The sequence below is a fragment of the Biomphalaria glabrata genome, chromosome 12 (assembly GCF_947242115.1).
Source record: "Biomphalaria glabrata chromosome 12, xgBioGlab47.1, whole genome shotgun sequence".
NCBI lineage: Eukaryota > Metazoa > Mollusca > Gastropoda > Planorbidae > Biomphalaria > Biomphalaria glabrata.
This window is the reverse complement of record NC_074722.1, coordinates 20,929,188-20,956,231: the sequence shown is the minus strand read 5'-3', so window position 1 is coordinate 20,956,231 and position 27,044 is coordinate 20,929,188. Positions and strand designations below refer to the sequence as shown.

At 36.6% G+C, this 27,044-nt stretch overlaps 1 protein-coding gene across 7 annotated transcripts in view; it reads left to right on the top strand.

The window, feature by feature from the left end:
- The window catches only part of LOC106074311 (ATP-dependent 6-phosphofructokinase-like), a 222,592-nt gene that overhangs the window by 63,224 nt on the left and 132,324 nt on the right, over positions 1-27,044 (top strand). For all 7 annotated transcript variants that reach the window (XR_008773899.1, XR_008773898.1, XR_008773897.1 and 4 more), the window contains exons 7-9: positions 2,598-2,763; positions 7,218-7,262; positions 13,367-13,475. Coding sequence is in view for 4 of the 7 variants with exons in the window: in XM_056005429.1 (XP_055861404.1) it covers positions 2,598-2,763; positions 7,218-7,262; positions 13,367-13,475 (320 nt within the window). In the remaining 3 variants the exon portion in view is untranslated. The remainder of the gene's footprint in view (positions 1-2,597; positions 2,764-7,217; positions 7,263-13,366; positions 13,476-27,044) is intronic.

The window sequence follows — 27,044 nt, the reverse complement described above, 5'->3', positions numbered from 1 at the left end:
ATCCTAGATCGTCATTTGTTCAACTATTTTAATTCAAGTGAAATCCCCGGCACCACAGCACACGTTGTGACATCTTTTGTTGTGACACTGACTTATATTTCAAAAAATAAAAAGTTGTTCCGGAAGTTGTTACATAAAAAATAAATTATGTCAAATGATTGTTTGAAATCGCATCATTGACTTACATTACACTTATATTCTTTGACAATACTTCATTGTAGTTTAATTATCGATATCAAATCGTTCCGTTTTTTCAACTTAAAAGTATCGAAAGTAGGTTGTTCAGGATTTTAAAATAAAGTAATTTACTAGAAACGATTATTGAATATCACTTTTAGTGGCCCCCGTAGGGAAAAAAGCCGCTATAAGGTTTGTTAGAATTATTTTACATTTAATTTTCTTGCTGAAACATAGCAAAAGTTTTTAAATCGGTAAAGAATGTTCCTGATTAAGTTTTGAAAAAGAAATCGATCTACTTAACATTAATAATCATACAAATCGTCGCCAAAATTGTTCCGAATTTTATTAGAAAAATCTACTAACGCCAATAACTGTTTGAAATCCCTCTTCTAACAAATAAAACAAATAATCTTCTTCTCATTTACAAAAATTGGTTGTTCCGGATTCTTATGAAAAACATTTTATTTAAAATCGCACTTCTATCTTACACTACAATTAATTTTCTTGCTTAAACGTTACAAAATCTAATTGTATCTTAATATTATGTTCCGAATTTTTAAGGAAAACAACTTCCTAACACCAAAGTATTGTATGAAAATCTCTAAACAAGGCTATGGTACATATAATTTTTATACTAGATCATCCCAAAAATGTAATTAACGGTATTTGATTTATCTGAGATTCTCTCTCTCTCTATCTCAGTTAAATAGCTTTTGGTCTTCTTTTTTCGATATAAACATGACAGACAGACAAACTGACAGACAAAACGAAAAAGAAATTGCGGATTTTATCCTGATATATATATATATATATATATATATATATATATATATATATATATAGAGAGAGAGAGAGAGAGAGAGAGAGAGAGGTCACACATCTTTAAATGAAATACTATTAGAACTCAGTTCCTCCATAGGTATGTACCCTCGCTAGCTCTCTCTCTCTCTCGTGTAATAAAGACATTTTTAGTTTAACTATATAATAGGCCGTGTGACGTCATGTATTTTCTTTTCCTTTAAAGTCACATGGAATGAATTCTTTAAATGAAATATTCATAAGAACTCCGTGCATTTATGTTTATTGAAGCTCGCCAACGTTCTCGTATTATTAAAGATATTTTTAGTCTAACTAGGCCGTGTGACGTAAAGGATTGTTTTCCTTTGACGTTATATGGAATGAATTCTTTAAATGAAATGTTAATAAGAACTCGGTGCACTAATGTTTTTCAAAGCTCGTCAACATTCTCGTATAAGATAAAAACACATTTAAGTTTAACTAGGGCGTGTGACGTAGGCTAAAGGATTCTTTCTAATCTAGATTTTTTCAACTAGATCTGGATTTTAACACTAAATTAGATTTTTAACACTATATCTACATATATTTTTTTTACAATAAATTTAGTTTTATATTCTGATTGAAATCATTGTAGATTCTAGATCTAGAATTTCTAGGTCTAGTTAAGAATTATATAGACTAGATCAAGATCTAGAATTTCAATTTCTAGATCTCAATCGAGAATTAAAGTGTAGATTTAGATTTCCATATGTCTAGATCTATATTGCAATGTTATAATATACTAAAACGAATCTTCTATTTTTAAATTTAATGTTGCATTCATTCTATTGATAGATTATCTAGGCTTTTTTTGTATTTTACGTAAATCTTATCTAAATTATATCCAAAATATTTAAAATTTAGATCTTAGATCTAGGATATATATATATATCTTAAGAGTGCTAAATCAGAAGTTTAGTTTATGTAGATGTACATCCCTACAAATCAATACTGAAAGATTATTTAAAATCGCTCGTCTGACATTGTACATATCAGGTAGATGTCATGCCGTAATGTGTAATATATCTCTTTATCAATAATAGGCTATTAGTTTGTAACCAGTTTGTTATTAAGTTAAGAGCAATGTCTGGTCGTGCGGTTAGCGTGCTGAACTGATTATCTTGACGGTCCCGGGTTATGTGTCTGTTTTACATGTTTCGGATGTTCCTTCAGAGTTGAAGATAGTTTATTTTCTAGACCAAACCTCCCGCAGGAGGGGGATTGGAGCGGGCAGAGATTCAACCAGGGACCATCGATAAATGCAAACTACAGTCTAGCGCGCAAACATCACGACCAGACAAGGTTCATACCCTGCTCGCTGCCATCCTCCGTCGTCCAGCGAGAAGCTAATTATTTTCAACTTAGAACGAACATCCGAAACATGTAAAACAAAAAAACAAACAACATTTTTACAACGGCAAATGAATCTTTGAAACATTATTACTTTTGACCATCAAAATTAAATCATGTCTTGACTATTTCTTGTGAATAGGCGGATCCGACAGGGATGAGGGGGCCGCCTCTAAGTTTGTGTGATAACACAAACTCTCTTTATAATCTTGTTTATATTTTCTTAATAGCCTTGATATCTAAAGAAAAACAGGCACAATTCTCACATTTAAACATCGTTGGATTAGTTGGCTCTATAGATAATGACTTTTGTGGTACAGACATGACCATCGGCGTTGACACAGCACTACACAGAATACTAGAAGCTGTTGATAATATTATGACCACAGCTGTCAGGTAAATCTATTGTAAAAATACTAAATTGTTCAATGCGAATGATTATACAACCATGGACGTAGCCAGGATATTTTGGGGGGAGGGGGGTTGGGTGGAATTTCTTCTCCCCCCCCCGGCCAAATATATATATATATATGCATACAGTGGCGTCACCAGGGTCGGTTTCACCGTGACCTCGTGACCCAGTAGGTCAGCCACCAATATTTTGTATCGTAACCAGAACATGGTTGCGTGTTTGCATTAGTGCTTAGGCGAAGTGTTGTTAACTGTAACACTACCAACGTGTAGTTGTTATCCTCACCACTGTTAACAGAAGTATCTTTTTCTCTCCTAATTAACGATACTATCGTTGATTTTACCCCATTAAATTAAATATTTGGCTTCATAAACTTGAAATAGTGTTATATGAAAAAGCATGCATTCTCCAATAATTCTTTACCAAAAGTAACGTTTTCTAATAACCAACAAAAAATTTAATTAAAGTTTAATCATAACAGGGTAGAACGCAAAAATGTGAAAAAAAAAAAACATTTCAGAAAGTGGCAATAATTACGGAGGTAAAGAGGTGTTATTAAAGTAAATCAACTACTAGATCTAGACTTTATGTATTTACTAAATATACACAATACTTTGTGTGCTCTTTAGCACTTCTTTTTGTGTAGAAACGTCTCTAACAAATATGATAAGATAATTTACAGAAAATACAACGCTATAAAACAAGGATAATAAGTTATCGAAGGTGCCGATGTCACCCGGTGCGGTAAGCTCCCCAAAAACGAAAATATATTTAGAGATAGTGTATTGTTTATTTTGTTTCTTTTTTGTTTTGTTAATAAATAAAACTGTAAGCTAATTAATTGATGGTTGCAACCTAAAATGGTTTTCGATTCTATTTCAAAATGTCGTTGTTTTTGACATTTTACCAATACTTATTAAATACATTAAAAATATAACATTGTTGAATGTAGAAACATTGAGTTGAACATATTTTATTATTAGAGATTATTTAACAGCTCCTTGCGGAAAAGGTTTTATATTATACACAAGTTCTTCTCAGCTACCTCGAAAAGGCATTTCAAGAACTGAACAGATTTTCGTCTTGCGAAATATCGTCGAGCAAAGCCTCGAATACAAAAAAAGGATGATCAGTTTTGTAGATAGCTTTTGATAGCTTTCATCGGAATCACTCTGGAAAACATCAAGAAAATAAGGAATGTTGCAACAATTTCCAATGAAAGCGAAATCTCTAAAGCAAATCAAGCTGTTGTGTCACAACAGATGGTGGAATAATGAATTTCTTCAACATCGAGACGAGATCTTATCCCCATTTCTCTTTCTTCTAGCCATCGATGGCGTCATAAAAAACACATTAAACAGTCTGCATTTGGGTTCTCATGGCCTTAACGAAAACTGTTGAATTTTGCAAAAATATAGCATTACTTGGAAATACAATTAAATGTTTGCACAAGATGACGGATAAAGAAGCCCACAAAGCTATGCATATTGGGTGCAGGTCAATCAGTAATCCCCTCGGTCAGTATTAGTCATACAGAACTTACTTAACTTAGCAATACATATGTAAATTTTTTTGTTTAAATCTAAAACCGTTTGCATAAATGTGTTCAGAATATGGTAAAAAGTCATCCCCCTTACTAAATAGCCTCCCATGTTTGTTACTATTAAGAGTGAATAGTTGTAAAAATGTAGCATTTTTATGGAAAAAAAAACTGCTTGCATAGTTGATTTTAAAAATTAAAATTTTCGCTTTCAGAAAAGAAAAAAGTAGCAGTTGCATCAGAACTTTGCAAGGTCGAAAATATCATGATGTCGGATTTTTAATATCTTTTCTAGTTTTAAGAGATTTAAACGGGACGGAGGGACGGACAGACCACACAAAGCTAATAGCGTCTATTCCCCTTTCGGGGGCCGCTAAAAAGCAAGGCCGTCTACGTCTAACATAGACATGGCCTAACTTGCAGAGAGCTTGAAACACTATGCTTCGAATGGCGCGGTAGGGAGCTTAAGTCTATGTTTTTCTCAACATTTTACAACCACTGAACTTGTCAGATAAGATGTTTAGGGGAGGGTTACGATCACTGAGTTGTCCGGGACGAAGCACCAGGCACCAAGCGTTTTTCTGCATTTCTGAGCTTCAGAAACTCTTCTGGCGTCTACAATACATTGTAAGAAGATTTAAGAAGGGTTAGGGCATGTGCATACTGAACTGTGAAAAACATTCGAGGCATTATATTTTATTTTTAAAAGTCGCATTTCGGAAAAGTGCATTTTTACCACTTGGCTGTTACCCCGTTGTGAGTGTCACCTGTTGCGGCCCGCACCCCCAAGTAACGCCACTATATGTATATAAAACCCTTTTCAATATTATTCTCTCTCTATATATATATACATACATATTGTTATAAACCTGGTGGTGAGACAGATGGGGGTAGTGCTGTGTTTGTTTTTGGACTAAGCATATCGCCCCAGGCCATCGCTAGAAGAGCGGTCAAACGTAACGAGTGACAGTACACGCCAGTTCAGCAAGGACCTGTGTTGTAAATATTACGCACGCAGGTGACGGTGAATATTATCAAGCGAGTAGTCAAGCGACGTTCCATCCGGTTTTAGAAGGCCAGTTGGGACCCTATATAAGATAAGAGCGAGTGTGTTAAGAACCAGCACGGTGTCTGAAGTCAGCAGAGACTAGGTTTTTGGACAGTTAGTGTAATGTTGTAGCCAACTGTACAGTAATTGTGATGTATTTGAAATTAAACGGTTACTGATACTTTGGAGCCCTGAGTTGTGAGGTTCTTTAAGTTCGTTGTGTCGTGTGGTGCAGTTTGCAGAGAGCCTGGAGAGTGGAGAACGTAGCAATATATATATATATGTGTGTGTATGTGTGTCTGTGTGTGTGTACGTAATTAATGTTATTACATTCCAACCCTTCATTCTTTCAGATAACGTTTACTGTGCTCTAAAATAGGTCCTTTCTGGAGTTAGTGGAAAGACTGTTGACACCCCGCCCTTGTCAGCCAGGGGTCATTTGGGTCCGGGGCGGAATACATGGATATGGTGACTAGTTTGCTTTAGATTTTATATCGAAAAGGGAAGTTTTATCGTCAAAATCATCTGTCGGGGGGGGGGGGGTTAAGACGAAAAAATCTCTCGAGTTTTTTTTGTAAACAAACTCAAAACCCCTTTATAGAATTTAGTTAATCTAGTTTGCTTTAGAATAATATTGAAAAGGGTTTTTTTAACCTCAAAACTCTCTGTAGGGGGGGGGGGGTTACACTCAAACCCCCCTTGGCTACTCTAGTTTGCTTTAATTTTATATTGAGAGGTGCTTTTTTGCTTCAAACCCACCTCTTGGCTACGCTCTTAGAATCTGGTTACTTGAATGCTTTAGTCTTATTTTGAGTTAGACTAGACCTGTATGCAACCACTTCACCGTCTCTTCAATTAGCCGTTGGCGTCAAATGAAATCAATGAGATTGAATAAGACCTTCATAATGAAAGCAAAAGAGGAACAGTAGCATTGTTAGCGGGAGTAGTTGCTAGCATTTAGATAATAATTATAATATTTTATAGGATACAGGATTTGAAATTGGACCGTCGCTGCATTTTGGACAAACAACCAACACAATGAACAAAACCGAAAGAGAGAGAAAAAGAAAGTATATAGAATAGCGACATGTTTAAAGTTTTCTAGCCCAAAGGACTGCTTACAACAGAGGCAAAGTCCATATATATATATATTGTAATAACTTAAGTGAGGCAACTCAACGAAACATAGACGTTTATTTACAAGACATCACAGGTACACAAAACAACATCTATCTCAGCACAGTCTTTTCATTTCGGCTCTCAACTTCGGCGGAAATCGTTCTCCTCTCTCTTCTTAATGGTCTTGTTTATTACAGTGCGCACCTTATAGCACTAGCCTGGATGGCTGTGCGCATGGCAGAGTTATAACAGTATTTGATTTATCTGAGATTCTCTCTCTCTCTATCTCAATTAAAATAGCTTTTGGTCTTCTTTTTTCGATATAAACATGACAGACAGACAAACTGACAGACAAAACGAAAAAGAAAATGCGGATTTTATCCTGATATATATATATATATATATATATATATAGAGAGAGAGAGAGAGAGAGAGAGGTCACACATCTTTAAATGAAATACTATTAGAACTCAGTTCCTCCATAGGTATGTACCCTCGCTAGCTCTCTCTCTCTCGTGCGCATGGCAGAGTTATAACAACATATATATATATATAGTTACAATAAATTACAATAACTTCTAACGTCCCTACTGTACTTGTTGAATGGAGGATCGGCTCCTTGAAAAGGGCGAAAGGCACGACATAGCTTACATTGGGCCGATGTTCCATTAAATCTAAAATCTTTTTAAAAAATCTATTTGTACGTTCTTTCATTTTGTTTGATGTTGCAGTCATAAAAGAGCATTTGTTCTGGAAATCATGGGACGGACATGTGGGTAAGAAAACTTTATTTGTTATCGCTGTTATCGTAAGATATAAAAATATATTATAATATTAATAATGTTGACCTATAAAATTTTAATATCTATATCTTATTTTAAGAGGACCTATTATTATTAAGAGGAGAATTTTCTGTTAGTTTAGTGTAGTCTGTCAGAAACTACTAAAGCTGATTCCACCATATTTGTAAAAAGCTTATATTAAGTAACTCTGTCTGGTAAATATTGTGTACACGTTATGTCTCCCACACTCATTCTCGGATAAAGCTGAAACTTTGTACAATTATTCATTGACATAGACACGACATGAATCAGTAGTAAAAAAAAAAGAACCGATTTGAGAATTAATTACTGATAATTCATTATTTTGTTTTATACCAACAAGGGAAGCTGCTAAGACTTCGGTATTCACATATGTGGCTATATTTGTTGGGTTTAGTCCCCTTAAATAATTTTTAACGCTATTTCTCCCTCACACATCAAGCTCATATTTTAAACAGTTATTTATTGTACCTGACAAAACTCGAATCCATTAACAAAAATACTCAATTAGTCAATTAATTATTGGTATAGGTAATTAATTATTGTTCGATTTCAAATAAGGGAAATAACTTTTATTGGTATGTATAGTTTTTAGGATGGAGCTCTTCCCCTTTAGATAAGCTTTGTTTTGTTTTTTTAAAGGATTTTTAATACTTTGCTTGTTTGGTTTGCTACGTTAAGGTGCAACGGCTATTTTTGGTTTTCTGAAGGCAAACCATTTTATATTTAAAACTGAAGATGTATACCGTTTTTATTTTTAAATGTAAGGGAAGTATAACTAATGAATGGCAATTGACGTAGCATAGGTGATACCCAAATAATCAGTGGCGTAGATAAGGTAAATAATGCCCGGTGCAACAGACCTTGTGATGCTCTACAAAAGTTAGTGAAATTAGTAAGTCGTAAATTTGTGTCATTGTTGATCGCAAGTAATTGTTGATCAAATCTAGTTTGGAAAAAGATTTGCTCGCATATAGCCATACTTACCCAATAGTAAAAAAAATATGCAAATCAAGATGATATTTGGGACTGAGTCATCTAGCCGATATTTAAAATAAAACTAAAGATTTTAGCTCAACAGAAGACTTCTGAAGAAACCGTAGATACTTCTTTCGCTCTTCTCTCCAGACGAAATTCATTTTTGTAAATGTCGCTAGGATTAGTATCGAGATTATCTTAAATATCATAAAATTGCTAAAATGGGGTGATTTTTTCTTGAACAATTCGGTCCAATAATAAATTACCTCTGCAGCTCTGCATTGTGATTTAATACATAACCTTCATCTTGTTTGTCTGGCATCTTATTCATTTGGCTAATACTTCTTTGAGGCTCCACACTAATTCTGGTTTCAGCGATGTTGTCCTTTGACCAGTAGTAAGTCTTCAATGTTTTCAGCTTGAATAAGTAGTCTCGAATTGACTATCCTTATTTTTGAAGGTAGAATTGCGCGTTGATCATTTCGGTTAATTCAGGGGCCCAAAACCCAAGGTAGGTGAGAAAATTAAAAGACTGTATTAAGGCTTGTCTTCGAGTCCGAATATTAATGAGGAATGCAGTATTTCCCGTGGCTACGCTGCCCTAGCTTTGAATTACATATTTTCCACATCCAGCGCAGGCGTAACCATTGTCCCCCGATGGTCGATTTAGATTGTCTTTTCAAGGTCTAAGTCTGTCCTCGAAAGTGGATTTTCTTTTTGGTCTCAAATATGTATCCCGCGGCCTTTGTAACTGACCTCCAGTTTTCTTGTTCTGAAGCATGCAACCAGGTGCTGCTCTCTTCTATGTCACTTAAAGCGAGTTGGTGGATAAGCTGGTCTTTAAAGCATTTCCGTGGGGCACCTCTGTTACGTCGACCACCTTTCAGCTCACCAAAAAAGACTGCTTTTGGCATACGTTCTTCCTCAATAGAATAATAAAATAAAATAAACTAGATTACAAAGAGAGAGTTTGTGTTCTTCTACAGACTCAGAGGCGGCCCCAATCAAATTCACCAATGGACAAGAAATATATTCAAGCCATAGTCTTGTTTTGATCGTTTAAAGAAATTTAAAACATTTGGAATTATTTTTCACATAAAACCAATTAGTGCAAAACGTCGTCTTTGATAAGACTCTTCTAACTATTCTGGAAAAAGTAGAGTAGCGTTATCCCCTAAGATCAGCATGGAAACCTCCCGATACAGTATCGGTGGCACCTAGTGCGGTAGCTCAGGTGTCACCCCTCCCCATTAACTTTCTTGAAATATGTTACAATAAACACTATTGCTAGCTAGTTCTTGTTGAACCAATACAAAGAGCTGATTACCTACTTTTATTGATTTTTATTCAAATGTAAAATCCCAATTTTATTACATTTATTCAAATGTTATTGCAAATTTTACAATAAAATTTAATTAAAAGTACAAACGGATTTAACATCATATGAACAGGTTTTCTTTGTTATACTTTAAGACAGAAATGGTATAACGTTGTGCTGTGTTATTTACACCTAAACTACCATCTAGATTTGTCTAGGCATATATTTAGAGATTTTATTATTTTCTTTTCCCATGTGTCTGCTCTTACCAAGTTATAATTTTTCCAACTTGGTTGTCACCCCCAAAATGGTGTCGACCGGTGCGGACCTCATTCCTCACCCCCCAGTGACGCCACTGCTCCAAGATATATCTTGAGATTTTATTATTATCTTTTTCAATGTGTCTGCTTTTGCCAAGTTATAATTTTGCAAACTTGGTTGCCACCCCCAAAATGGTGTCGACCGGTGTGGACCGCACCCTCGCCCCCCCCCCCCAATGACGCCACTGCTCCTAGTTACCTACTTCTTCCCAACAATTTCGATTAATATATTGGAGTAGACGTAATAAGAAATAAAAAAAAACTAAACAGGTTTCACATACGAACAGCATAGACCTAATTCGCATAATAGTAGTACTACACTATTACCCACTAGTAGGCCTACTAATCCTGATAATAATCGCTTTCTTTACTTAATAGGTCTAGACTAGATCCAGAATATAGAATATATCTAGATCTAGACAAGATCTAGATTTCTAGACTAGTTCTAGATATAGTCTAGATCTAGACCTACATTTAAGCTAGATCTCTAGACTAGTTCTTGATCAGGATCTAGACTTGATATAAGCTAGATAGAAATAGAAATAGAATCTATAGAATTAAAATTCAGACTAAAGCTAGAATAGTGATCTAGGCTAGAACTATATTTCTAGACTAGTTCTATCATAATCATCATCATCAAACTCCATTTGAGTGAGGGCTTGAGAGGCTCAAATCCTCTCTTGCAAAAGCCCTGGATAAAAACCCTGCTGTTTGCGTAGTGCATAAAAGTCGCCATACAGGTCGAGAATTTTGGGTTTCCCAGACCTGTCGAGACGGAGATCAGCAAGTCTGGGGCAGTCAAACAGAATATAAGGCACGGTTTCCTTTTCTTCCCCGCAGCGGGGGCACCATGAATCAAAATTAGGCCATAGCCGCGAGAAATATGAGCCAACAGGACAGTGGCCTGTCCTGCACTGTGCTAAAATAGCTTGCTCAGTCCTGGACAGCCTCCACCACGGGTAAGTGCGGTCAGGGCGCCTCATGCGCTCCCAGACTACACGGGCTTTTTGGGACTTGTCCCAGCACTCAAACTACTTTTCCATTTCTGTTTTTCGTATTATAGCCAGGGCTTGATGAAAGCTTACAGCCTGTTCAGTGGGTGGAATTTGCCCTCCCTGGTGGGCCAAAGAGTCTGCAATTGTGTTGCCAGTCACACCTATGTGACTCGGTACCCACTGCATTATTACAGGGATGCCATAGGGTTCTTTAATGTTATGTGAAGCCATGATGACAGTGCTGATAATTGGGGGCCATGGTCCGGGGCTTTGCAAAGCCTGTCGTACAGATTTTGAGTCAGTGACCACAACAATCTGTGTTGCCCTCAAATGTCCTTCGCCGAGTTGAGAGTCAATGACTCTTAAGGCTTCACAGACTGCCATGGTCTCCGCATCAAAACTGCAAACACTACCACATGGTCCAAAGATTTTCACTGAGTAAGAGCCAAGAAAGTCGATGTAGGCTCCATAGCCTGCTCTTCCAGAATCTATTGATGCCGACCCATCAGTGTATGCAAAAATAGCACTGGGTTAGGGTATTAATGGTCTCCATAGACTAGTTCTATAGCTAGATTTAGTTTAGATCTGGATCTAGACTCTTGATCTAGATTTAGATCTCGATTTAGAATCTAGACTAGGTCTAGATTTAGACTTGGTGTAGATTTAGACTAAATAGAATCAATTCTCTAGATCAAGATCCAGAACTAAAAATCTAAATCTAGACTAGAATCTAGACTAGATCTAGAAATCTAGAAATAGAATGTAGATCTATTAGAGCTAGATCTAGGACAATATTATGACCAGGATTAGTAGGCCTACTACTGGGTTATAGTGCACTAATGCTGTTCACATCAGATTCACTTCTTGATGTGATACTACTACTTACAAAATAAATAAATCTGCACCCCTAAGCTATAAGAAGATTTACTATTTCCTTTTATACATGTAAATTTTGTTCAAATTGTTTAATACAATTAAATAAAAAACTAGATATGTCTGGCCTCTATTTATTGTAATTTATATTGTTGTCAATTGTATAGCCTAATGACGATGTGTGAAAACTGCGCGGTATAAATGTAGTTCGTTTTTTTATTTAAACTTACAATTGAAACGAAGTATTAGAATTCTTTTTAAAAACAATATTCAAATCAGTATTCTATTCCATGAGTTAGCTAATAAACGGAAAATCTTTTTTATAATGATCCATAGATACTTATTCAATCGTGATCTTAGATGCATTTTTTGTACCAATGCGCGAATCTATGAATGAAGCTTGATTTATTAATGAAGAAGCTTGTGAACTTTTTAATAAGACTTACTTCCCCTGAAGTTTTTAATTGAAAAGTGATGTAATTTTTTGAAAAATCTGCATACATATACAATTAAAAAAATTAGATGGTTCACTTTCGGAAAAGAAAAAAGTAGCTGTTGCATCATAACTTTGAATGATCTAAAATATCATGATGTCAGATTTTCATTTTCTCTTCTAGTTTCTGAGATCTAAACGGGACGGACGGACATACAGGCCACACAAAACTAATAGCGTCTTTTCCCCTTTCAGGGACCGCTAAAAAATTTGGTTAGAGAACGAGAAAATATTTATCTTGAACGAACTATTAGTCTTCGGGTATTTCCGTATGTAGACATTCATTCAAGAGTTTCAAAAATTTTGCGCATTGTCTTCTAGAGTCTAGATCTAAAGTATCTAAAGGCCTGTTATTTCAATTTTATAAATTCTAAAAGATCTATACATTCACTAAGCCAGGATTCTTTCGGTTTCTTTCGATTCTTTCATTTTTTTAAGTCATCAGAGATGAAGACAAAAGTAATCGCTTTATAAGATGTATCAAGGAGGTACTGCCTTTTTTTACAAAAAAAAAAAGATGGTTATGTTATTTTTGTTTCAATGTATACACAATGTGTTTTTTTTTATTTATTTATTTATCGGTAGTTTGATGCCACTTGATGCCCCGTGCGGTCCACACATCTACGTCTCTACGTAGATCGACGATATTTTGTTATTCTTCGCTAATAAAAGTTAATTACTGTTAATTTATTTTTCAATTGTACACCTTCAACCTCCCCAGTTTAAATCTAATTACTGTTCATTATATGTTATAGCAAAGTAAGTCGTGACCTTTGTTTTGTAGTTTCCTTTTGACCTACTCATTACGTCTTCGTTTGGAAGAACACAAAAAGGTCGTGTTTTATTATGCACCACAAGGACGTGTAATTAGTTAGAAAGAGACCGCCATGTTAAAGTAGTTACAAAAAGTCCATGAAATCTTTGCTCCACTTGCTAAATATTGTCCTTACTTTAAAATCTAGTCTTCACTATTTGCTATGTTTTAATTTCATGTGTTGTAACGCAAATATTTAATTGAAATTAAATTCATTTGTTTTGAGATGTAGGGTAATTAGCTAATGCTCAAATGAATATTTCACCAGATACTTGGCACTAGCCGCAGGAATAGCATGCGAGGCCAGCGTTATTTTTATACCTGAGGACCCGCCAGCAGGTGACTGGCGACAATATTTATGCGATAATTTGATGGAGGTCAGTGTTGATGTTAATGTTGTAAGTTAATGTTCAAGAGTTTGTGATTTAAGGTTGAGAAAAAAATTCTGCTCTTGGGTCGACAATGCAGGGAGACAGACAAATGACAAACTGTATGAATATACTCCTATAGATTACAATTAATTTGTAACGTATGTGTTAGTTAGTGTTGTGTGAACTCAGGAGCGACCTAAATATTCTTCATCTATATTCGAATTCACTTTACCACTTGGTCGCCACGCCACTTTCTTAACATAAAAAGTAAACAAAAAAGTAAATTACCTTCCCCTTCAGACCTTATGAACAATAAGGTAGATGATGTAAAAGTTATTTGTTTATGGCCGACGGTTAAAGAGGGTGGCCAGCAAAACGACCAACTGCCTTTAATCTCCCCAACTATAATCTCCCCAACAAGAGTCCCTTTTAAAGGGGCATGATAAAAATCCTAAATTAAAAATACCTGTCTTCACCGAGATTAGAAATCGGGACTTCTCGGATCGAAAACCAAGCGCTTACCACTAATCCACCATATCCCTTCCTTAATATAACCTCTCTTAATTACAAACCTTATAATATCAACTTGATCTGTCTATCTTGTACCAATTGTGCGCACGTTATTTCTACCACTCCCCATTCTTGGATCAAGATGAAACATTGCAATTAACAAAACATGAATCGATCGAAAATTGACAAGTTATTCTATCAATTCGTATTCGTAATTAGGGGATATAAGTCTTAGATAACCTATAGTTTATGAGATCTAAACGTGACAGACGGAAAGACAGACAGACTACAAAAAAAAAACGAAACTAAAGTTTCTTTATACCTTTCGAGGCTGATAAAATGTTTTTTTTTTGTTTAAGTTTCTAATTAATTTCTAGATAATAGCTGGAATCTGAAGCGTTGTAGGTCAATATTTATTGTTTTAGATGAAGAAAAATCTCAATCACGTGGCTGGACCAAATAAGCAAACTCATTGTCACGGTTACCCTTGTTGAGGTGTGGCTTAAGTTCATCCCCCTAATTAAGATTAGCTACCAAGTAAACAAACTCAGTTCTCTCGCGTGACCTTTCTAGAGTACTTACGTCCATGGTATTTGACTTGGTGGTCACCTGTCTATCAATAAACTAAATGTAATGGGCTAAACAAATAAAAGGGGTGGGTGTTGTTCATCTCTACCCTTGTTACCTGCGTAGAGGTGTGGCTTGAAGTCCAGCTCTCACCCCCTAATAGAGATTCTTCTCCAAGCAAACACACTAAGTTCCCTCATAAGGTGTGACCTCTAGACAGTGTCAAGTTGTCAATATGAACTCAATGTTATGGACTAAACAAACAAAAGAATTTGGGGGTTGTTCATCTCTAGCTTTGGAGATATACCCACACATCTAGATTTATGTCTTGTCAGCATGACATCGTTAAGGAATATTACACGTTAACAAGCCCACTCAAAGGTCAAGACAAAATTTTAAAATGTGCCAGCCATCACTGCTATGTATGTAATGCGAATTATAAATGTAAAGTTTTATTTCTATTTAGATGGACACACTTTGTCTTTGTACTAAACAATGGTGCATAGTCACAGTTTTAAAAGCATATTCTTTTATTTGAAACATAAACGTTAATGTATTTTAGAACTGACATTATTGAATCATGTCCACTTTATGAATATTAGCGGGTTTTTATTGACGTAGAGATTTGGTTTGACGACATTCGACTGTTCCCTTCATTAAGTATTAAACTTCTTGTTCGACATCGTTTATCAGCGTCGACTACCCTTATATTGTTCGTCTTTCGCCTGCTTTGTTTCGTTATTTAAGTGTTTGACATATCTGGAAAAGACTTAGCGCCGAGGCACCTAACAATATTAATAGAAATATAGGTACTACAGTGTAGTTTTTACTATCCGGCCAACTATTCGGCAGTGATATTCGGCTTCGGCCGAATATCGCCGAATAGTGAAAAATCGCCGAATATTCGGCCGAAGCCGGAGCGACTATTCGGTGCACCCCTAAAACATATAATGTAAAAGTGGTGGCATGATGTGATGGCACAGATTCTTCTGCATCGTAAAAGCCCATCAGAGTGTGTTCTGATCATTTGTGTAGCTTAGATACACTCTTGGGCTCTCCCACTACTGACTTAAGTCCCTTGTAAATGAGAAAAGGGCTCATCTTTTGTCAGGCTTTTCCCCTTCTCTGTGCACCTGACCACCAGAAATGATGGCCAAGTAGTACAGCTTCTTGTGGCCTCCTCCTTTTTTGACTCTGTTCTTCGCCTCTTGCCCAGACACAAATCTGGGGCAAGTAGTTTTTTGTGTGTTTTTTTTGTCAATGGGCGTTAGCAGTAATTCAACACATGTGCTCCCCGTCCGCCATCGAGTCCAACAAGGGGATGGGCCATTTGGATGTCCAGAACGAGCCCGCCAGGGCTACAAAGGTGCTATACTCAGTCAGCTGCTGCGTCGGACATGTGTACGATACAGTAACTCCCTGATTGACCCTCCAGCCACTGCCCTCCATCTGAACGTGACCAACCGTTGCCCCAGAGCGGGCCATCTGGGCCTCAGGTCTAGAGGAACTTGGAGCCAAAGTATTGTATTGTGGTAGTTTATCCTCGGATAGACACGTACTCAAATACCAGGGTCTCTTTATCCCCGCTTACCCGTCGCAGTCCAAAAGTGCTAAGGAAAGAGTAGCGCAGTTTAACGACATGTCTCGGGACAAATGCCAAAATGACCTGGTCCCTGTTCAGCCTAGGAATCGACATTCTTAAGGCTCCATTCGAGCTTCAACTCTGTGGGCTGCGACTCCAACGTGTAAACACGCCAAAATATCTAGGGGTGACCCTGGATAGAAAACTGCCAATGCTTCAGCACGTCCAGGATGTTGAAAGAAAAGCCTCGGAGAAGTTAGTGTTACTAAGAAAGCTGGCCAGCACAAAGTGGGGCGCCAAAGCTGACATGCTACGCACATTGCACTTAGGGGCAGTCAGATCACAAATTGAGTACAGCTATACAGTTCAAATATATGCTTATAAAACTGTTCTCGAATCACTCGATCGAGTACAAGCACAGGCCCTAAGGTTCATTTGTGATACCTTTTGGACAAGCCCAACAAACGCTGCTGAAATCTTTAACAAACGTGGCCCCTTTAAATCTTAGAAGGAAGAGGGTGGTAATTACGGCCTATGAGCGCTATAAAAGAGGCGACTCTATTCTACCCACCTTAATCTTAATGCAACAGTGGAGAGAGAGGAACCGCATAAAAATGCGATCGTTCCTCCAAATAGCGGTCAATTTGTCAAAATCAGCTGGGCTCTCCATTGACAGAATCCCAATAAAAAGAATTAGTACTTGCTCTCCTTGGAGGAGATTTCCTGCCCCACAAATAAATCTGTCCCTTATAGGGCAAGAGGGAGCCACCAAGAGGCGATTAACACCTGCCATTCTTTAAAATTCTGCATCAGCAACAATTAAGTCCTACCCATCAGATGCCATTTTCTGCTATACCGATGGGTCGATATTGGAGGATCCCGATAGATCTGGGTATGGGGCCTTTATAGTCTACCCAGACCGGACAGAACCAGATCGGTTCTCTGGTCCATGCGGCTACTCTGCATGCTTCATGGACGCCGAGTTAACAGGGATAACTCTGGCGTTCGAGGCTATTAGAGCCCGAATGACCCAACATGAAACTGGTGCCACTACTGTGGTACTAGTCACCGACTCTCGCTCCAGTCTCCTAGCTATAGTGTCGCACTTCTTGTACGAGTGTCCCCAGCTCTGTGAGCTAAGGGGGGACGTGTCTGAGCAGTTACTCGACTTGTATGGTAGCTATGAGGCACTACGCCGAACGGCCCAGTTTCTTGCCATAGCACTACGGGAGGATTAGACCGTTTAGAAAATAGGAAAAAAAAGAGGTCTCCCGATTGGGTAACTTATAAAACCAAATTCATGCTTTTTGGCGGGAATGAAAAACGCCTTTATCTGTCACAATCCATCACACTTTTCCTCAAATAGAAATGAAAATGTGAAGCTTATTGTTGAACTATTGTATAATGCATACATATTACATATTCAAAGGCAGCAGTTAGGACGCATGGTGATACAATAAATTCCATTCTATACTGGAATCAGAAGCAACGAAACAACCGACATTTTCGCTATGTTAGGAACGCTTATTGACCCAGAAGAGGAAATTACCAGTGTAAAAGAGCAACAATTTATGATTGGATCAAGCCCGAATGTTATGATAGCTTGGCCATTGCAGCACGGGGCGGGAAATCTGGGACTACCTGAAAAGCCCAAACATAAAGGACGAGTGGTGGCAGCTAGACAGAAAGGATCAAGCAATTTCGGCCTGTTTTCGCACAGGAAAGTGGTAGAATCCTACTTTACTAGAACTATTATCCCAAATGTCGACACTGTCATATAGATTATTGTGTATGAAACAGTAGAACACATCCTTGACGCTTGCAGGCACTGGCGGATCCAGGGGGGGGCGGTAGGGGCGATCGCCCCCCCCCCACTCGGCCGACCCCCCCCCCCCCCCGAAGGGGGGGGCGGACGAATTTTAGTATAGAATTCACACAATTTGTATACGAATTCATTACTTATGTTAATAATATATACTAATTATTTATATTTCAACCTATTTTTAGATTATTTCGCCCCCCCTCTAGTATGTTGGCCGATTTGGTGGGGTCGGGAGGGGGCGATGGTATCAATCCCGCCCCCCCCCCCCCCCATAAACTTTCGAGTGGGGGGGGCGGTCCAATTTCTTTCTAGAAATCACAGCTTGCTAACAGAATCAATTAAATATCTATGTGATTAAAAACTTGTTATTGATATTTTAACCGATCTTTGTATTATGTCGTTCCCTGTTTGCCAATTTATCTCTACTGCCCTTCCCACCTAAACCTTTTGAGGGGGGTGGCGGTCCTACTTTAATGGAGAAATCATAGTTTGTGAACAAAATTAGTTGAATTAATATATAGATTTATATTATGTCGCTCGCCGTCTTGTATCTTGGCCGTTTCGGTGAGGTTGGGGGAGGGGGAAATTGCATGTACTGCCCTTCCCACTCTAGCCCTCTGAGTGGGGGGGGGCGGTCCTATTTTTATGGAGAATCATAGTTTGTGAACAAAATTAGTTGAATATCTATATAATATAAACTACATATTGATATGTGAACTCATTGTATATTATGTCGTACCACACTCTAATCTCAAATTTTATCATTAGTAAAATTTAAATGAAAAAGGGTTGTACCAGGTGGGAGGGGCGATTCATGCAATCGCCTTTCCCCCATCGGACAAACCAATACTTTTTCTTTTTGTATTACAGTTAGGAAATTACAAAACATAAACATCTGTCACTAATATAATTTATATATACTATAAATTAAATTCTTATATCGAGTCGCCACACCCCTATTCTTTAATGCCAAATGCAATCTTTAGCAGAAATTATTAAAGGAGCGAGGATTAATCGTTTTCACTCTACCGCCCCTCCCATTTCCAGACAGAGTTTATGTAATTTCACATGAATTTATCATAACTATTTTAAGAAAGACTTTGCATTCAAAAAATTAGAATTTAAACGCAATTTTTCAGTATAAGAGTCACGATTGAGATGAGTTCTAAACCCAAATCATTTTTTCACAGTCGCCTTTTCTAACCTTTACTCAATCTGATATTTTTCTAGTTAAATAAATTTGGGACTATAACTCACAATTTATACTTCGATTTTATTGAATATTATTTATCGAATAATTTTTTTTCGGCGGAGATCCTCAAAGCCAAAATCTAAATATGTGGGGTATCTTATCTTTTCAAGGAACAAATCGGATTTTTTGCAATGTATTAAGGGCCTATAAATTCATATTAGAATATTTTTCAAGTACAACATTATTCAAAAGGTCCTTTTTTAATAGTATGAATAATGAGTTTTAGGTCAGGAGAATGCGTTTCTGCAGTGAGGTATGCAACAAAACTCTTTTGGCGGCGGGGCTTCGCCCCGAACTCCATTGATAAATAATGAGCTGTAGATGTCAGGAGAATTCGTTACTGCAATGAAGAATGCAACAAAACGCTTTTGGCGGCGGGGCTTCGCCCCGAACTCCATTGATAAATAATGAGTTGTAGATGTCAGGAGAATGCGTTATTGCAATGAATAATGCAAGAAAACACTTTTGGCGTCGGGACTTCGCCCCGAACTCCATTGATAAATAATGAGTTGTAGATGTCAGGAGAATGCGTTTCTACAGTGAAGAATGCAAGAAAACGCTTTTGGCGGCGGGGCTTCGCCCCGAACTCCACTGATGAATAATGAGTTGTAGATGTCAGGAGAATGCGTTTCTGAGGGGAAGAATGCAAGAAAACGCTTTTGGCGGCGGGGCTTCGCCCCGAACACCACTTGAAAACCTTATAGCGATGCCCCAGTTGTTTTGTTTTTCACCAAAGGTTGAGAAATGCTGCTTTTTAAAAATTTTCATATATATATATATATATATATATATATAAATATATACATATATATATATATATATATATATATATATATATATATATATATATATATATATATATATATATATATATATATATACGCAAGTTTATGCATAGGGTTAGGGTTTCCTGGGCATTAGGGTTAGGGTTTGGAAAAAAATCGCCCCCCCCCACTCAAAAGTTCTGGATCCGCCAGTGCTTGCAGGATACTCAGCCGAAATTTCAAAGGCACACTTGGACATGAAACTGATAGAACTTTTGTATATGGGGGTTGTACGAAAATAGGGACACCGTGACTGCCAGACACCTTTAGTTACAAAGGGTGAGAACAAGTGCATTAATTAAAGATTTTTATTGTTAGGCATTTTCTCAATTTGCGGCGACCAAAAGGGCTGTGGGACTTAGCCAGACAGGTGTCACTGTCGATGAACAGTGTGCTACCTAGGTACGTGAAATGGTCGACAACATAAAGGAGTTGGACATTTACGTAGATTAGCGTCAATGATTTTGCTCTTCAGCCGGAATCACCGCACTCGACTCCAATGTTTCTTTGTATTCAATATGGAATGAAATAAATAAATAGAAGCACATGAACATTTTGAGAACCATCTTATGTAGGCTTAATAATAGCAAGAGTAAGCTCCAAAAACATTTATTTAAAATACTAGACTAAAGGAGATTCTATATTAATAATTGTGCAAAGATCATTGGCAATATGACCCATGGCGATGGCCTCCTTCAGTTTCCATCTCGTCTTATGGAATGGAAAAAAATGCCTGGGTATATCTATGGTTGGAAGATGCTACCCACACAGTAGTTACCCCTCTCCACGTAGCTGATGTATCCAAAGGAACGGCAAGTGCGATAAAGGAATCATGGAATCAAGAGCATCAAAGGCTCTGCCACGGTGTATTATTGTTTGCTTCAAGCTACCTAAGAGTCACCGGACCCTGATTTTTCCCCAGGCTTGACTCACAAAACCTTTCCCATGTTTGGGTGTAGCTGCAAGGTAGCAGAGCTTACAGATTTAGGCGCCAGCTACTCGCTTTGTCCGTTCTCTTGATAACACGTGAATGCCAGGAGTTGGACTGGTTGTTAGAGGCTATTTGAGACGCATGCCATTGGAAGCATTTTATATAGCGTTTCCATTACCACTTCCAGCAATGACAAACTTACAGAACCATACGAATGCAATACGGTTACGCCCGTTGATTTGTTTCTAGGCTTTTTATTGTTTATTAGTCGACCCGCGGCGTTGCATACGCTGCTATTTAGTGACGGTTGAACACTTCCTGAAAGTCACAGTTGTCCAAATGTGGTGGGTTTGAGCAAACGACTGTGTACGCATGCCTATAGAGCGAGGAAGCGCCGGAGGAGGCGGGAGGAGGGTTAGAGAGTCGGCGTGCGTGGTCTCCCGCATCGTTGGGCGACGTAGAGAATTATATATACAGATTATTGCCGGATTTTTTCATAGGCTTTATATTATTTTCTTTATGGTCGGAACACCCCCTTCTTTTTTTTTTTTTACTTCAATAAACGGGACACATTTTAACGATCAACCTAACATACATTTTAGCCCGTGATTTAGTGTATCCGTTACAATGAAATTTCACGACCCGCTCTCCTTTTCTCACTTTCTCTTTTTCGCTCTCTGGAATCCTCATTTTGTTTTGTTTTTTACTTGTGCATCGTAATTTCTACCACATAGACTTGATTTGGAAAGACCCGCTTCATCATGCACCTCGACACATACAGGCTCTCTTATTTTGGGTCCGTTGATTTTAGTAACACTTTTGCTTATCCCCTCTCCGCCGCAACAACAAAAAGTTAGTCCTTCGTACACATTCCCGTTTCTTCTTTTAAATTTTTAGCGGCCCCCGTAAGGGGAAAAAGCAGCTATTAGGTTTGTGCAAAATGTTCGTCTGTCCGTCTGTCAGTCACATCTCGAAAACTAGAAGAGATATGAAAAATATTATTTCCCCATTTATTGCGGCTTGAAAAGTTTAAGGGAAACTCCGATAGTTTTTCAAATTTTAGTTATTGACATATTTAAATTCTGCGTAAAAAGTTGTAATAGTAAACATTATATCATTTTTTATTTCAATGCTCGGAAAAATTTATATTTAATAAATTAGACAGAAAATTCTTCACGCCCCCCAAAAAAACGGGGTTCTGCGAGATGTTTTTAGTTTTTAAAAACGTGACGTCACAAGGGTGCTGGCTAAGTTTAGATCAAGACCTATATAACCGATAAACTCTCTAGTCTAGATCTAGACCAGTGATTCCCAAAGTGGTCCATATAGACCCCCAGGGGTCCACGAAGACCTCCAAGGGGTCTACGAAAGTAAAAAAATAAATTGGGGGTCTATGAGATGTCCACGGGGGTCTACGGTAATAGATTTCATTTAAGCAGGTCGTAACTTGATTTTCACATTCCATTAATGTAATTATTTCATACACTAATATATGATTTGTACCCGAGTTAATCCTTTCAATATTTATCCTGCTATTGAAACGAAACATTGTTGTATTCAATTTCAATATTTATCTAAATAGCTTAATTTTGTCTACATGTAACTAATATTTAAAAAAAAAAAAGATGTAGACTGTACAGCGTTAATTATTTAAAATTGGGATTCCTTTCTTCCTTGTCAAACAAGCAGTTGCCTAAGTGACTTTTTTATGACGATATGAACCAGTTACGCTGGAGGATCATCTGAGACAATGCCACCCTGACAAAAATTAAGATTTGAACAACTTTCGAACACTCAAAGTTCAGAATAGACCCACAAAATCTCTGTTCGACATCATATAGAGAAGATGATGGTTTGTGAGCGTCTTACAAGATTTCATTACTTAAAGCAAAATACGGAAAACAGCAAAGGTCAAACATTGTTATTACCTTTTTACAAAAACCTACATCTGTTACTATTAAAAGAATTTCTTTAAGCGACAATACAGTTTAAGGTACTTCGGTGGCATGAGTTATAAAATTAAAACCTTCTTATGTAAATCTTTGCAAAAGATAGAAATACAGTTTGGTCAGACAAGGTGTAGCGCTGTGTGCTACAAACTTTCTAATGGTCACCATCTTATCTCATCTCATCTCATCTATGCCTGTGGTCCTTTCTGGGCATAGACCACCGCCCACCAACCAGCTTTCTCCAGGCATCTCGGTTCTGGGCGAGACTCTCCAACTGTCTCCACGTCTTGCCCATCTGCTTGGCATCTGCTTCCAAATCGCGGTGCCATGGTAAAGCTCAAGCAGCCTTCCATTAGCTGAAGAACACCTGGGGATCTAGGGAAAAAAGCACCACCACCAAGATTAGGCTATGTAACACCATTGTTAAGCCGATACTACTTTATGGAGAAGAGACCTGGAGAACCACCATCACCACCATGAAACAATCCAGGTATTCATCAATAGCTGCCTGAGGAAGATTCTTATAATCCGCTGGCCAGACAAGTTCTCGAATGAGGAACAGTGGCAAAGAACAAAGCAGCAGCCCATTGAAGTAGATATCCTTCAGAGACGCTGGAAATGGATAGGTCACACCCTTCGCAAGCCTGCATCTAGCATAACAAGGCAAGCCCTAGCCTGGAACCCATAAGGAAAGAGGAAGAGGGGACGGCCCAGGGATACATGGCGCTAATGGTCACCGTCTCCTTATATTTCCTTAAGGTTGACCGACGAGACCTGGTTTAGGCTCCAGTTACTCGCCTTTGCCCCTCTCCTGTTAATAAAAACAGTTCCGCAGATTTAATATTTGAGCCACACGTGAGAGATCAAGAAATACACTAGAAACTGCTCTTTGCGAAACCTTTTACAATGATACTTAAGGCATATTCATTAATTAATTAATTAATATTTAATGTTAGGAAGACTAATTCATAGAAAAACAGATTTGTATATAAAACATTATATCCGTAGTTGTGTAGTTTTAAATTACTATTTCACTCTTCAACGCACTACAGTTAGAAATTTGTTTAAAAATAATGTTGATGAATTTGCAAAAATTTGCAAGTTGAGTAGGGGGTCTACCGAAAACCAGAAAACATGGCAGGAGGTCTACGAGACAAAAAAGTTTGGGAACCACTGATCTAGACCTATCGGATCGCATTTATTGTTACGCTTCACAGCTAGATCTAGTCTCCACGTTGATTTATAATCGGTCATTGTTTATAAATAATATTCTAGATCTAAACCTCTATTTCTACTTGAAGAAAATTAAATATTGTTCTTCAGCTTATTGCAAAATCCCAAAGATAAAATCAGCAAGTATGCTAATACAGAAATTAGTGTCTCTTTTCATTTGTTTCCAAGAGATGAAGTTTTAAAGGGAAAATGGGAAAAATTTATTCGCCTGAAGAGCAAATATTTTACAAAGGCATTAGCTAATTCCTGTTTATGCTCAAACCATTTTGAGAGAAGCTGTTTCAGCAACTTCATTGCTGTGGAAATGGGATTTGAAAAAAATTGAAGTTAATACCAGGTGCAGTACCAACAATACATTGGATTTCCAGGCCAAATAATTCAATTAATGATAATACTGAGACATTTTAAACAACTGAAGTTCATAAATATAAATGAATCAGATTTGTGAGCTAGAAATTTACTACGAATACTATATCTACTATTAAATCTCTTATTTAATAAGTAGATCTATCGTCTACGAAACTCAATTCCAACTTTTTAACTTTTGACCTTGGGGGTGTGTCTCGCCGGCTGAGCCAGCGTCAAGCTCTCTCATCACTTTTTCCATGTCAACCAATGTTAGGTCAAAACGGCACAAAAAAATCATAATTTTCTAACTGTCAAACATACAGTCATAATTTATACACCATTAGAAATTTCTTTTAAAGTATTTTAATGATGTACTAACGAAAATTTTTTTTATCAAAGATAATTTTTTTTCGCCTCCCTATCTATAGGATTTGAGTGCACACTCGTGACGTCACACAGAAATTCAGTGAAAATCTGACTGTTTTGGATGCGCAGAAAAATTATGTCACAAAAACATCAATTACTAAGTTATTCTTGCAAATAAAAAAAAAAGAATAATATATTCATTATCTATAAATCAAAACACATATTATATTAAAAATTGTCAAAACCATCGGAGTTTCCCTTTAAGTGCAACGGCTACTTTTGGTTTTCTAAAAGCAAACCGTTTTTTTTATAAAATTAATTATGCAAGCGATTTTTTTCATAAAAATACACTATTTCTAAAACAATTACATAAATGTAAGGGAGGCAATGTTACATACAATATGCTAGCAAAGATGAACAATTCTTGTGTATTTTCAGTATCACTAAGTCAAATATATACAAGAAATGTACAAGAAATGTTGACAACAAATATAAATAATAGTTAAAGGTGTTTTTTTCTGGTTAACTAGCTGCTAAAATTAAAAGAAAACATTTATGTTTGTTTATAAAGGCTAAGAATGCACTTTGTATGTAAATATCAAGCACATTTTTTAAAATGGACATTTTATGCAGCGACTTTCGTGCAGTATCGTAACGTTGCAACATGTTGCGGTGCTTATCCAATTCCATTAACTTTTTACAAAAAATCAAATTTTATTTAATTTTTGTTTAGTGCCCTCATACGAATAAAAATTTTTATTTTTGTGCGTTTTGTCTGTTGGTCGGTCTGTCCGTCACGATAAGATTAACAAATAACACTAAAGGCTATAGTAAATCTGATTTAACCTTTAATTTTTCATTCAGGTATATTGCAATAGTTTTAAGTATTTATAATAAAATGTTCCGGATGTTTTGTGAAAAACAAATCAATGCCAACGAATATTTCTTTGCTCTTCTAACTTATATATAATTTCCATGCTTAAACGTTGCAATAAACACATGATCTTTCATACATTGTTCCGGTTTTTTTAATGTAAATAGCATATAAATGCTAAATAAAAAAATCTATACTGATTTATATTTCAATAACTATAAAGTTGTTCCGGATATTGTTTTATAAAAAATAAATTATGTCAAATGATTGTTTGAAATCGCATAATTAACTAATATTACACTTATATTCTTTGACACTACGTCACTATAATTTATTTATCAATATCAATTGTTCCGAATTTTTAACTTAAAACAAATTTATGTCAAATGACTTTATTTTTTTTAAATTTCGACAATAGGTTGTTCAGAATTTTAAAATAAGAAAGTAATTTACTAGAAACGATTATTGAAAATCACTTTTTAGACTTGTTTTACAGTTAATTTTCTTGCCGAAACATAATACAAATTGTTTAAATCAGTAAAGAATGTTCCGGATTTTGTTTCCAAAAAGAAATCGACCTACATTACCTTAATTTTCTTACAAATCGTCGCCAAAAATGATCCGAATTTTATATGAAAAATCTAATAACGCTAATAAAGGTTTGAAATCCCTCTTCTAATAAATAAAACAAATAATTTTCTCATTTACGAAAATTGGTTGTTCCGGATTTTTTATGAAAAATATTTTAACTCTATTTATGTAATATCGCACTTCTCTCTTACACTACATTTAACTTTCTAGCTAAAACGTCAGAAAATCTAATTATCGTTAATATTATGTATCGAATTTTAAGGAAAACAACTTCTAACACCAAAGTATGGTCTGAAAATCTCTCCATAAGGCTATGGTACATTTAATTTTCATAACAGACCATCCCACAAATTTAATTAACGGTATTTGATTAATCTGGAATTCTTATTTTCTCTCACTATAAATATATAAATATCCGGAACAATCTATTATATAGCCTAACTAGCTCATCAAATGAAATGCTAAAAGAACTCACTCGGTGCACCAATGTCTATGAACCCTCGAGAAGCTGCTCGTATAGATGATATTTTTTAGTCTAACTAGGCCGTGTGACGAAGTGGATTTTTTTCCTTTGACGTCATATGGAGTTAATTCTTTAAATGAAATGCTAAAAGAAATCACTCGGTGCACCAATGTCTATGAACCCTCAACAAGCTGCTCGTATAGAAGACATTTTTTAGTCTAACTAGGCCTTGTGACGTAGTGGATTTTTTTCCCTTTGACGTC